The 12679-nt window shown below is 36.8% G+C and overlaps 1 protein-coding gene across 1 annotated transcript; it reads right to left on the bottom strand.

Moving 5' to 3' along the window:
• Positions 1-386: 386 nt before the first annotated feature.
• vamp3 (vesicle-associated membrane protein 3 (cellubrevin)) lies at positions 387-12592 on the bottom strand. Its single transcript, XM_067431808.1, has 5 exons — positions 12489-12592; positions 7188-7266; positions 3093-3251; positions 1564-1615; positions 387-1389 (listed from the first exon to the last, which is right to left on the bottom strand). Coding segments are annotated over exons 1-5 (312 nt in total). The 5' UTR covers positions 12491-12592; the 3' UTR covers positions 387-1369.
• Positions 12593-12679: the final 87 nt, after the last annotated feature.

Raw genomic sequence — 12679 nt, 5'->3', positions numbered from 1 at the left:
GTCACTGCATTGAGGCGTGATATTTTTATATCTAAAGTTCAAATTTGATTTAAAAACAGCTAAAAATAAACAGCCTTCAGTCGAAACCCCTCAGACTATTGTTGTCTAGAGAGATTAATGCTGTTCCACAGGGACGTGATCTCACATTCATCTTGAATGAAGACTGCAAACTGAATTTAACCATCACAAATGCAGTAGTGGACAATCCAGCTGGACAAAGGCAGGAGAACATCTCTTCTCCTTGATGAACACGTTTGAATACATTATTTGAAATAAAGAGATTTGTAGCATAATCTAAAGTAATCTGATCCATTATCCTTTGAGTAACAGCAATAAAAAGCTATTTTAATGCCGACGTGCACTGAATTAAGGCTTCGGGTGAGAACTAGAGGATGTTAAATCCGTGTTTTATTGAGCCAACATGGGCAATTCAATGCACTTAAATTTATAAGGCCACAGAATAGAATTGCACTTGTTTACAATTTATACACATGTGAGACATACAGAGATGCATACAAAAAAAAAAAAAAAAAGCTCAGATAAACAAACTAAATGTTTTGGCACCATGAGCAAGAGGTGAAGAAAACAGCTGATTAAGCAAAGATATTTCCTAGCAAACTATTTCTACACAAGGAAATACAAATGATGCAGTTAAATTATTAGTGAAAAATCACTTTCAATAATATCTCAAACTTATTTATAGCATTTCTGTGCAGATATTCTGAGTAAAATCAGAGTAAAGTTCTGTTGTTACAGGATGGCAGTGGAGTTTGTCCGCAGGCACTGATGGCACAGCTGTGGTTGTTCAGGAAAGGCTCGTGTGTCTTGTTGGCACAGAAAAACTTTTGACACGGCCAAAACTAGTGTCTGATTACGGCTGTCCACTAAAAGAGTCCATGAGGGATTTAATGACAGGAGATGTTGGCAAATGGCTTTCACAACAAGTTTGGCCTGGTTTTTGGTCAACATGTTTTTGGCCTCTAAATTATACTGAAATGTTTCTCATATTAACATACAACGAGGACTTTTGGATCATTTTGTAACGTGTACACTGTCTAGAGTCCTTGTTCTGTGGTTTCCACAGAGGAGTGTGTTAGATGTATTTGGAAATCATTAGATATTTTGGAACTTATTCAAATCCTATTCATTAAAAACCAAACCTAAAAAAACAACAAAAAAAACATTGAGGATAGTTTACAAAATATGCTTTTGAAAATCAGCAGGTTAGAACTTATTGGAAGAGCATTCATTCATTCATTAATTCATTCATCCTCTCTCCCCCTCCCTCACTTCTTTCTGAAGTTGATACTCCGTCATAACCTAATCTTTTCCTCCAATCATAACCAGTTTTCTCCTCTTTATTCTGAGCTTATGATGACTGCGTCCAGACTGAAAGAGAGGGAAAAAAGAACAGGGATTAATTTAAAATGGTTAAAGTATACTTTGATTACTACACCATTAATGAGCACAGAAATAGCTTAAAACACTTTGATGACACATGATCCGTCATCATTTTGCACAATTGCTGCCCAGGGGTAAAAGAGCCTGTACTGAGATACTCACTAATAATGACGATAATGATGACCACAACCACGGCTATCAAAATGGCCCACATCTGCAAACACAAAACAAGTATAAACTGTCATTTGGTGCCTATGATGGTGCTCTCAGGACACTTTTCCGGTTTTTATTTAATAGATTATTTGCTACCTGCTTTGGTTTAATATTGTCTTTTTTTTAACTTTAAAAGGCACAATATGACAGATTATCCCAAATGTTCTAAGAAGGTTTAAATCCAGAGAAATAAGCTATTTTAACCAGGACACAGACCTATCAATGACATCATACTTCGGTTTTTATTTTGTAGAAACCTTAGAAACGCCAAAGATGCTTTAACCCTAAAACAGGCAACATAACCCACAGGTTTAATAATCTTTAGTGTCTTGTTTGGGGCATTAGAAAGTTGTTTTCATCAAATCCTTTTACCACTTATTATAGCCTGGTCTGTCTTGCACGTGCTGGTTTTCTGTGATCAATTAGTCAGCCTGACCTAAACCCAACATGGTGCCATTAGTGCAGGACATTCAGATTTTGTGATAAGTAAACATATATTCATCCTATTTTTTTAATAGAAAAAATGCAGAACAACTGCTAGTATTATTTGTGAACATTGTTTTAAGATGTTGAAAAAGAAATTTAAGTTATATGTTGCTCATGCTGAAAAGTATGTAACTTCCAGTTCACGTTGCCCTTTTAGGGTATAAAAAAAGATCATCCACAGTATTGACAACTAATGGTGTTTCAAGGTAACCTGGGCTCCCTGTACTGGTCATTGTGGGTGGTGGGAGGGCCAGCAGAAATCTCGTTCCTGTACTGGGGCCCTTAGGGAAGACCCTTATAGGCCTTCCAGGCCTCTGGGCCGACTGTACACAGTCCCCCTTCTAATGTAGTTTGAGTTTTTTTTGTGTGTGTGCAAATGTTAATATTCAAATGTAAAACTGATATTATTACTTTTTGTTGACTACAGCTTTGCATTTTTAACTAGATATGTTCTTGCAGTTTCACACACTCATTTTAGGGTAGAGCATGGGTGTCCAAACCTGGTCCTGGAGGGCTACCTAGAAAATTCTCTAAGTAATTAAAAAATGCAAAAAGTAATATCAGTTTTACATGTAAATATTAACATTTGCACATTTATTTTAACTTAATATACATAGATTGAGAAGAGGGACTGTGTACAGTAAAAACAACATTGAGCCTTTAATTGTAATGACCTTTTGGAAGAACCAAAACTAACCTCATTGTATTTTTACAATAAGATGTAAAATGAAATGATCTGTTGCATATGAGTTTTTTTTAGTTTTTAAGCATGAGCTTGTTATTTTCTGGTCATTTTATTATTAACAATTATTTATTAGATGTATTTATTTATATTTATGCATTAATTCATTATATATTATTAACATCCATTCATTACAGATGCATGAAAAACAAAACTTCCAATCATCTGTAGTCTTAATAGTACTTATAAAAAGCATCTAAACTAAACGAGTGTATGATATTAGCGCTAAACTCTTGTCTCCGTGTTTTACCTTGCAGTTCTTCCACCAGTACTTCCTCTTGAGTTTGGCGGCGCTGGTCTCAAACTGGGACGCACCGGCCTGGAGGGCATCGGCACGATCGTCCAGGTCAGAGAGCTTCTGGTCTCGTTCCAGGACCTTATCGACATTCACCCTCATGATGTCCACAACCTGGAGGAGAGAGAACACGGTTAGAGGAGTTTGAACTCTACTAAAGTGATGTTAAGGCCTGGAAAAGCAATCAAGGTCAAGGACTCTGGCCAGAGATGTAGCTGTCTAAACATCAGAGGAGATTTATTAATTTAATGATTTGAGACTTTTGGCAGGATGGTTGGAGAATTCTCAAAGCCAGGCAAGCAACAGGAGGATGTAATTCAGCGGTCAGCGTTTCACACTAACAGCACTGAAAGAAACGGACAGAACGTGAAGTTTCCAGCGGCATTTGTCTGTTCACGCTGAAAACAAAAATGCTGCAGTGCAGGATATAAGAGCCAACCAAAACATATTTGATGTTTAATACACATAGAGCAGGATTTCAGACTCATGAGATCTTACCATGAGAGGAACTCAATGTGAAATGACAAAGTTTTGTTGCTGGTTATGAAAAAAAAAAAAAAAAACAGCTGAAAACTAATTACTCTTATCTTCAAGGCAAGATTTGTCCAACTAGGTCAAGGCTAGATAAACATTTTCTCAGGATTATCCAACATTTGGGGAACCAGTCTTAACTGGTATTAATATATACTGTACATTACATAATATCAACTGACATTAATTTCCGCATTAACTGTTCTAAGAAAATGGACCAGGAATGATGGCAATGACTCATCTTGTCTGGTGGGGAATTTTTCTACTGTTCCAGTTAAACACCTATTAAAATGAAACGCACTTTAACAGTGTGACTGTGTTTTGAAGAGTCAATATAAACTCTTAACTTCTCTTGACTTCATGAGATTCTATGTTTTTCTATTAGAAAGAACAGGATTTAGATTAATTTACAGTATTACTACACGGTTACACTTTGATCCATTCATAATGCAGTTAAAGGCATGTTTTAATTTTATTATTATCTATATGTGACTTATTATTTATCAAAAATAAACATTCCTAGAGCATGACATAATATCCTATTGCTCATATTTGGTCTGGACAATTTTTACATCTTCAGCAGAACAAATGGAAAGCATTAAAACACCCTGTTACATAACAGTCAATGGCAACAGCGCACAAACATCTCAGCCTCCTCATATATGCTCTACTGCTCCACAAACCCTGTTGCAGGATGAGCTAGCTCCGCCCTGTTTAAGAGAGATCAGTGTGGGAGGGGGGCTAGCGTGTGCAGATCCATGTTTCTCTTGCATAACCATAGTGACGGGGCGTTACATAACCGGCAGGCAGCCAGCCTATGAGCTCGACCCAGACTGAGCGAAGATGTCGGGAGAGGTTAAGAGTCGTTGAGTGCACGGAGACCTGCATGTGCCCCGATATGAACTTCCTCAAACTGAAAGCATGAATGTGACTGTGGTGAGCTGCAGAAAAGAAGTGGAAATACTGCTTGCGTATTACACGTATTACAGTGCTTAAGGGTGTAGTCACACCGAAAAAGAGGTCCACAGCGTGAATAAAGTAGCACTTTTTGTATCATTTAAATGTCATATAACTTACTAGAAATCTAATTTTGAAATCATATTTTACACATATGATTATGAGTGTGTGTGTGTATTGGTATCTACTATTGAGAACCTTGAGTACAAATGCCAGCTGATTGTGCTAGTGTTTGGTAGTCTAGGTCATGTGCACAGGCTGGCGATCTGTGGACTCTGCGTTGGGGGGATTTCTAAAACAGGGGCCAAACAGTTGGCCAAGTACTACTCAATCTCAGCTACTATAAGAAGCATGTTTATCTGGAAAAGGCAATATTTCCTGTACCCTTAGAACTGCATAATCCATAACAATGTGCTGTTTTGTTTTAATCTGTACATTTTGATTCCTAATGAAATTGACTTGTAATGGGAAGTCAAATCAAGAATATAAAATGTACGTATATATGCACATGTATATATTATACATATACATACACACACACAGTCACAACTAATCATTCTTTAAACAGAATCTGAACCAGTGTCACAGACCATAATAATGTCAGCATCACTTGGCCAATGAGTAGTTTGGTGAAAGGCAGATAAATAGTTTGATAAATTAGGTGAAAGGCAGCTCTTCAAATGTAATTATATGGGTGGCGTTTCATTTCATTTTTAGCTCATTCCATTACTTCTTATGTAGACAACAGTTATTAGTGAATATAGTACATAAATCATGATATAGTGATATGCAGTGCATATATCTAGCAAAATGCTCTTTTCTATAGCTATTTTTCTAACTCACTAACGAATTTAAAAACATTGAATGTATATTTACATTTACGCATTTGGCAGATACTTTTATCCAAAGCGACTTACATTGCATTCAAGGTACACATTTTTACATTTTTTTTGTCAATTATTGCTTTCCCTGGGAATCGAACCCATGACCTTGGCGTTGCTAGCGCCATGCTCTACTGATTCAGCTACAGGAAAGCTATTTCCTGTATATTCACTGTATATTGAATATACAGTGAGGAAAATAAGTATTTGAACACCCTGCTATTTTGCAGGTACTCCCACTTGGAAATCATGGAAGGGTCTGAAATTGTCATCGTAGGTGCATGTCCACTGTAAAAGACATAATCTATTAAAAAAACCTAGTAACATTGCGGGATATGTATCAGAGTCGCCAAGGAAGCGGAAAAGAGAATTAAGACGGCAACGCAACGGGCAAATCAACAAGACAAAAGTAAATACTGGAGTGGCCTTTCCAAGATGGAAAGAGCTCATGAGGAGCAACGATTTTAAAAAGAACGCCGACGTTGCCTGCTTTCTTCTCGACAGGTAATATTAATTCAGCCTATTTGTGTATATTGGAAGTTTTATTGTTGCTTGGCTAATTATATCATGGTGTGCTGTGCATAACACTAGAACGACGTCTAGGATAGTTTTCCTCGCGTCAATGATGAAAAAGTATTGTTTACCTTATAACATAAATCCGTGTTCTATGACGGAAAACATGAGATTAATATTTTAATTGCATTATAATTTGTTTGCCTTACGCTAGTGATGTCGTACAATATACAGAATAACGATAGCACTGATAAAAGTTCCTTTACCAAGATTTGCTTGCATTCATCTGGGAACCTGATAGCTGATGTTCGCAATGAAATGGTAAAAAATAACGAAAACGTAAAACTATTATTCATTTTACATAGATTAATTTGATCATAGATCATTTGGCAAATTAAATAACTGCAAATTATAATAGTTTTCAAAAGTAACGTAACTCATCACTTGAAGCAACACTCACTCGAAATTGAGAGGAACAGAAACTATTATTCACTCGATGGTCTTATATCTTTTCACCACTAGATGGGGGAAAATATCACACAGTGTAGCTTTAATGTGCTTATTATTTTTATTTTAAGGTGTATATTGCACCCACCTGAGACACAACTTAAGATTTATGCTTGAACCATTTGATTCAATAGATTGTCAATGAATGTCAATGTGCATGTCTGATCAGGTGTTTATCAGCAGATTTCATTAAAACAAACATACAAGGAGCTCTCACATTTTCTTCAGGTTTCTTTGGTCACAGTGCATTCCCAATATTTTTGCCTTACATTGCCGTAGAGGGGGTATATACATTTAAATCAGAAAACAATCTGAGTTTCAAGAAAAATTGGAAATTTAGCAGCAGGCAAAACAGTTTGTGTCACTATAGCCTGTATTCAATGGTGGTGCCTAAAAACAGAAGAGTGCAAACTTGCGTTGTATATAATTGTAATATTGTACTCATGTCTCCACAGGGTGAAGTCTCATGGTTCAATTAAATGTCCAACAAGCATATTAATCACTGTACTTTCATTAGCTATCCTGAAATTATGTGAAACACTTTACATCACAAAGGAACCATCCCTGAGAAGATCGCGTCACACAGAGAGACGGAAAGGAAGTGGACTATTTCTAGCCGTCCATGAAGAATATTGGGGAACGGTGTCAGGTGTCTTCTTACCTCATCCACCTGTGCCTGCGTCTGCTGCAGCCTGCGGTTACTCCCTGCAGAACCAGAGCCATCTGCACCCGGGGCGGACCTATGACACAGAGAGAGGAGACACTATTACATTACATTACAAAAAAACCTTTTGTCAGGACAGCTGGAAAAGTCCAGGAAAACAACTGGAAAATCTACTTGAGCAGTCAGTATCAATTTTTTTAAGTGAATAAAGCTTAGCATAACGTATTCATTACTCCCACTAATGTGATTTGAGCTGTGTGCTCTAGTCAGAAAGCATCTGTTAAGCACATAAAAGTCCTGTTATGTCATTCTAATAGGAATCTAGTGTGACAAACAGCGTGATATTCTACTGCCACCTAGGGGCTGAATGACTGCATGAATTGAGAACAGGTTGATTCAAAAGGGAGAGCTGCTATACTAGACATGATGTTAACAAACATAAAAAGCCTGAAGTGCTGTTTGCAGACAAACACACCATACAGATGATTTTACAAGACGAAGTACAGATGAGCTCATATTTAAAGTGGTGTGAAACTACAAAACAGGAACACACACGAAGAAGCATTTGACTAAAAACGAAAACGGGAGGTATAACACACTCAAGCTCAAACGAGTTCATTAGAGGATTATTATGAAGGATTTGGATGTGTTAAGCGCTCTGTAAATATCCGAAGACACACTGTGTAAACCAGTTCATAAAGAAAAGTCCAGTAAAACGACACCTACGCATACAGCATAAACCAATTCCCACAACTTTTTATTTACAGTAGTCCCAAAAATGGAAGTCATCATTGTGTTAAATCTCAAAATCATAATTTCTCACAATTAATGGAGCCATTTTTGCACAATGACTTTTAATCTGGTGTCAAAGTGTCTGTAAACCACCAGAGCTTATTTCAGAGAGAGACATTTGTAAAGGTAAACCCTGCTGCAGAAAAAGTGATTGTCTTACTGCTCTTTCCAGCAGCCATATCACCCTGTAGCCCAAGACTGGTTTCCCACTGAAGCTGAAGCTCAAACCTGGTCAGTACCTGGATGGGAGACCTGGAAAACTAGTGTTAGTGAGGCCAGCAGGGGGCGCTCACCCTGTGCGGGTCCTAACGTACTGATGGGAACAATATTACTGTAACAAGCACCTTCGGAGTCCTTCGGATGAAAGTCCTTCGGATGAAAACGTTAAACTGAGGTCCTGACTTTTTGTGGTCATTACAAATCCCAGGATGTCCTTCAGAAAAAGAGTAGGGGTATAACCCCCGGCATCCTGGACAAATTTGCCCATCGGCCTCTGTCCATCATGGCCTCCTTATAATCCCCATATACTAATTGTAGGGCTGGGCGGTATATTGAATTTTGTATTAAACATGACATTCTTTACGGGCTTCGAAATAAATAACTGGTAAGATATAGTTATAGCGCTCTAACAGGCACCATTGAGTACCACAATAAACCGCAATAAACTCCAGTCCAGCTAGATAAAGTCATTTTTTGCAAATCCACAACCGTGGATTTTTTTTTACCGTGCTGACTGTCATAACCGGAAGAGGCGTGCTGTTTGAATGCTGAAGGGAGAATGATTGACAGCCGCAGTGAAGGAAGACGAGTTTCCTGAAACGTTAATTTAACACATGGAATTACTTCAGATGACTTTAAACCAGCAAATCATTACGTTCAAAGGAATTCTCAAGAATCATGTGACACTGAAATATATTTTTCTGATTATTGGCACAGGCCTAATCTGAGCATGTGACTGTCTTGTCTTGAGTCCTGACACAAAATTTGACACAGGCGGCCACCTCATAATACTCTATGCAGGAAAAACCCTGAATATAGGCCTACACAGTACCGTTCAAAAGTCTGGTGTCAATAATTATTTAATACTTTAAATAAATTAATACTTTTATCCTGCAAGGATGTGTTAAATTGAAAAAATGTGATAGTAAACACTTAAATTGTTAGAAAACATCTCTATTTCGAATAAATGCTGTTCTTTTTAACTTTTTCCTTATCAATGAATCCGCAAAAAAGCATCACGTTATAAAATATATTAAGCAGCACAACTGTTTCCATCACAGATAATCAGCCATTTAGAATGATTTCTAAAGGATCATGTGACACTAAAATAAACACATTTACAGCAATTGCAGCAGTAAAAATAAATTTATTTGACATATTTACTAAATTAAAAGCAATTAACTGGAAAAATATATCAATATGCAAATAAATATCCCCCTCAAAAAATCCCCCAGATTAAGTTCCGTAGAAAATTGCCAGAAATGTTCCGCTGCTTTACAACCATAGCGGTCATTAAGTTGTAAATGAAATAAAATGCCTTATTAGTATCTCCATACAGCAGAGTCATGCACTGTGAAAAAGAAATGTGCACAACTGCCGCCTTTAGGGGTACAACAGCTTGTCACAAGGTCCTTTAAACTGCAACTCCTAAAAAGTGCCTTTCAGTACCTATAGGCCCCGTTCACACTGCAAGTCTTAGTGCTCAATTCTGATTTTTTTTGTTTGGCTGTTCACATTACCTTTTAACATGTGGCCTATATCTGATTCCAGTGTGGACTGTTTGAGATTTCAAACTAACCCGCATGTGCAAAAGAACAATATCAATGACATCAGACGCAGCGCGCTGTTGCACTAAAGTTCGGGAGGTTATGGAGGAAGTAAGCATTTTCGCTTTTATTTAAACATGTTTGTGTAATGGAAGCCATAACAGTAATGAGCAGGTGCTGAAGAGGAGAAGAACGAAAAGAAAGAGAGCAAAATTGGTTATTTTGGCCTTTTGTCTCCTTCCTTTGGCACTGAAGGAAGCCACGTTCTTCTGTCCCCGTTCTTTCATTTTGTGCGATATTTTTTTTTTTTAATGGAGCGGTTACGGTAGGATCGTTCTAGTTTAGCTTGAATTGAAGTATCTCCCCATGTACTAATTAGGTCTAACACCTCACTCTCCCTCCATTGACTCGCTTTTAATGTTACTGTCTGTGTCTGTTATGTGTAGGGCTAACTCGCTGGTGCATAATTGTGACAAATGTCGACATAGATTGACGTAAAAGTCGCATCAAATCCGCCTTAGTTGTTCACACTGCAGCCGCATTGGAAAAAAACAGATCTGGGGCTGATTCAGGACCACATATGTATGTGGTCTAAATCTGACTTGGGCTAGATTTGAGTGTTCACACTACCACTGAAAAAGTCTGACCTGGTCACTTGACCCCCCAAAAAATCTGATTTGGGCAGCTTCTGCCTGCAGTATGAATGGGGCCTTAGAGTAGTGATATGTACACTTACTTAACTTTGATCTTTAATGGGTAAATTAGGTAACAAAGATGTCCCCAGTGACAAACTGTTTTTCCTGAGTGTGAAGGGTCTCAAGCCAGGCTTTATTTCCAGTCTAATGCTGCGGATAAAGAGCGGCGACAGGAGACTGAAAGAGAAACATCAGGAGCAAAGAAAAACACACACATTCCACACCCTGACGTGAAAGGCACCGTAAGCCTCCAGAATCAGATCATGTGACTGGCAGAAATCTCACCGCCGAGATCCTCCAGTGTAAGACAACACATGGTGCTTTCTAAATGTAAATTATACAATGCTGAACTCTATTTATTAGGGGTGTAAATCAGATTTTATCATCACAATACAATCGGAGAGATCTTAACCACAGACACAGTATTTGCAATGACAAAAACAAATGCCTCAATATGATAAGATAAGATTCAGGAACAAATGATATGATATTATGTGTCTATTTTAGAAAAACTGGTTACATTTCTATCAAAGCATAATACAACTCAGTATAGACAAATCCTGTCTCCCAACTGGGACGTCCAAAACAAAAAAAATACACTTCAGTTTTTTTGTTTATTTATAAATAATGGAAATTATTCCGAAGAACATTTTTTTATGCGTTGCATTGATACATATCATTATTCATTTGATTTATGCATCGATGTATCAGTACACACCGCTGATATTTATAGAAGTCATGTGTGCTGCTGTTGCTATAAAACTTAAATGTATTTAAACAGAGGTTTATTGTTTAATTTTAGCTCTCAAACATGATTTTACAATCTGAGAACTATTCCACTTCTATGTTATTTCCTCATAATCATAATTAATCAAAAATTCATCAAAAATGTCCATCTGATCTTTGATCCCTGCAATTATGAAAACATTTAGAGTGACCTAAATAAAGATCAGTTTCAAATGATGTCACACACACACACACACACACACACACACACACACACACACACACACACACACACACACACACACACACACACACAAACAATGAGTTTCCTCCCTAGAACACTAAAAGGTGAATACTTTGTTCAATAATAAATCAACATAAACCATTAATCATAACAAACCAATAGTTAAAGTGCATTTAATATGACCATAACTTTACAAGTTTAGTTTCTGATTCATTTAATGCACATACTGACCTGTTAAATCATATAAATATGATAAAGTTGATTAGAGCTAAACTAGAATGTTTAAATTATGTGGGCAACGAAATTATTTTAAAAGTTAAAATCTTGTATTAATCAAGAGGTTAAAATATACCATTAAATACATATAAATATATTTTTAATAATAAGTATTTAAAAAGTACTTAAAAATACGTTTATATACACTGTTTATAGCACGTCACCAAACATACAAATCTACAATTTTCGATCAAAGATATTAACTGAACTGAAATTATGCTTTTGAAATAATGCGAAATCATTCTAGATGAGGATAATTAAACTGTTTATTTTATTAATCGTTTTTATATTCAATCCACACCTTTTCGCCGCAAACTTCCTAAGCATCCGCGTTAAAGAGTCATAAGACATACATTTATGTAATATGCAAACAACGAAGACAAAGCAAATATGGTATTATAATAATAAACATCTGTTAGTTTAACGTTTGAAAATGTCACAAACTGTCACAAAAAAACGGTTAGCCGTTAGCATGTAGCGGATATACGCACATATAAAGTAAAGAAAAACTCTATATTTAACAATTAAGTTTACAGTTGGCGTCATTTGCGCCTATTCCAGCTAAAATAGACTTAAATTTAACTCCGAAAGTGAATAAAAGTTGAATAAAGTCAGGAAGCTAACCTGCTAAGCTAACCTGTTGCTTTAGCAGCATTCACACCCATTAGCACAACACAAACTTTCCAAACACACCCAAAAAGACTGACATTCACGAAAACGTAAAACACGGCATTACATATAGGCACTGTAAATGAACTCAATGAGCTCGTGAGAGAGATGTTAGTGTAATTTTACTTACATTGTTGTTGAGTTAATGTGTGATGTGTGAAGGCCCCGATAATACTTCAGCTGCTACTGCGAGCGCGTGAGTGTGTGTATGTGTGAGCGTGCGCGTGCACAGACATTCCACAAACAAGTTGAACGTGGATTTTTTTTATTTTATTTATATTAATGAGATAAAAACCGCAGTACACTGTATAATGCAGTGCA

Source organism: Pseudorasbora parva, chromosome 22 (assembly GCF_024679245.1).
Source record: "Pseudorasbora parva isolate DD20220531a chromosome 22, ASM2467924v1, whole genome shotgun sequence".
NCBI lineage: Eukaryota > Metazoa > Chordata > Actinopteri > Cypriniformes > Gobionidae > Pseudorasbora > Pseudorasbora parva.
Note: the sequence above shows the minus strand (reverse complement) of the source record. Positions and strands in the feature narration are given on the sequence as shown.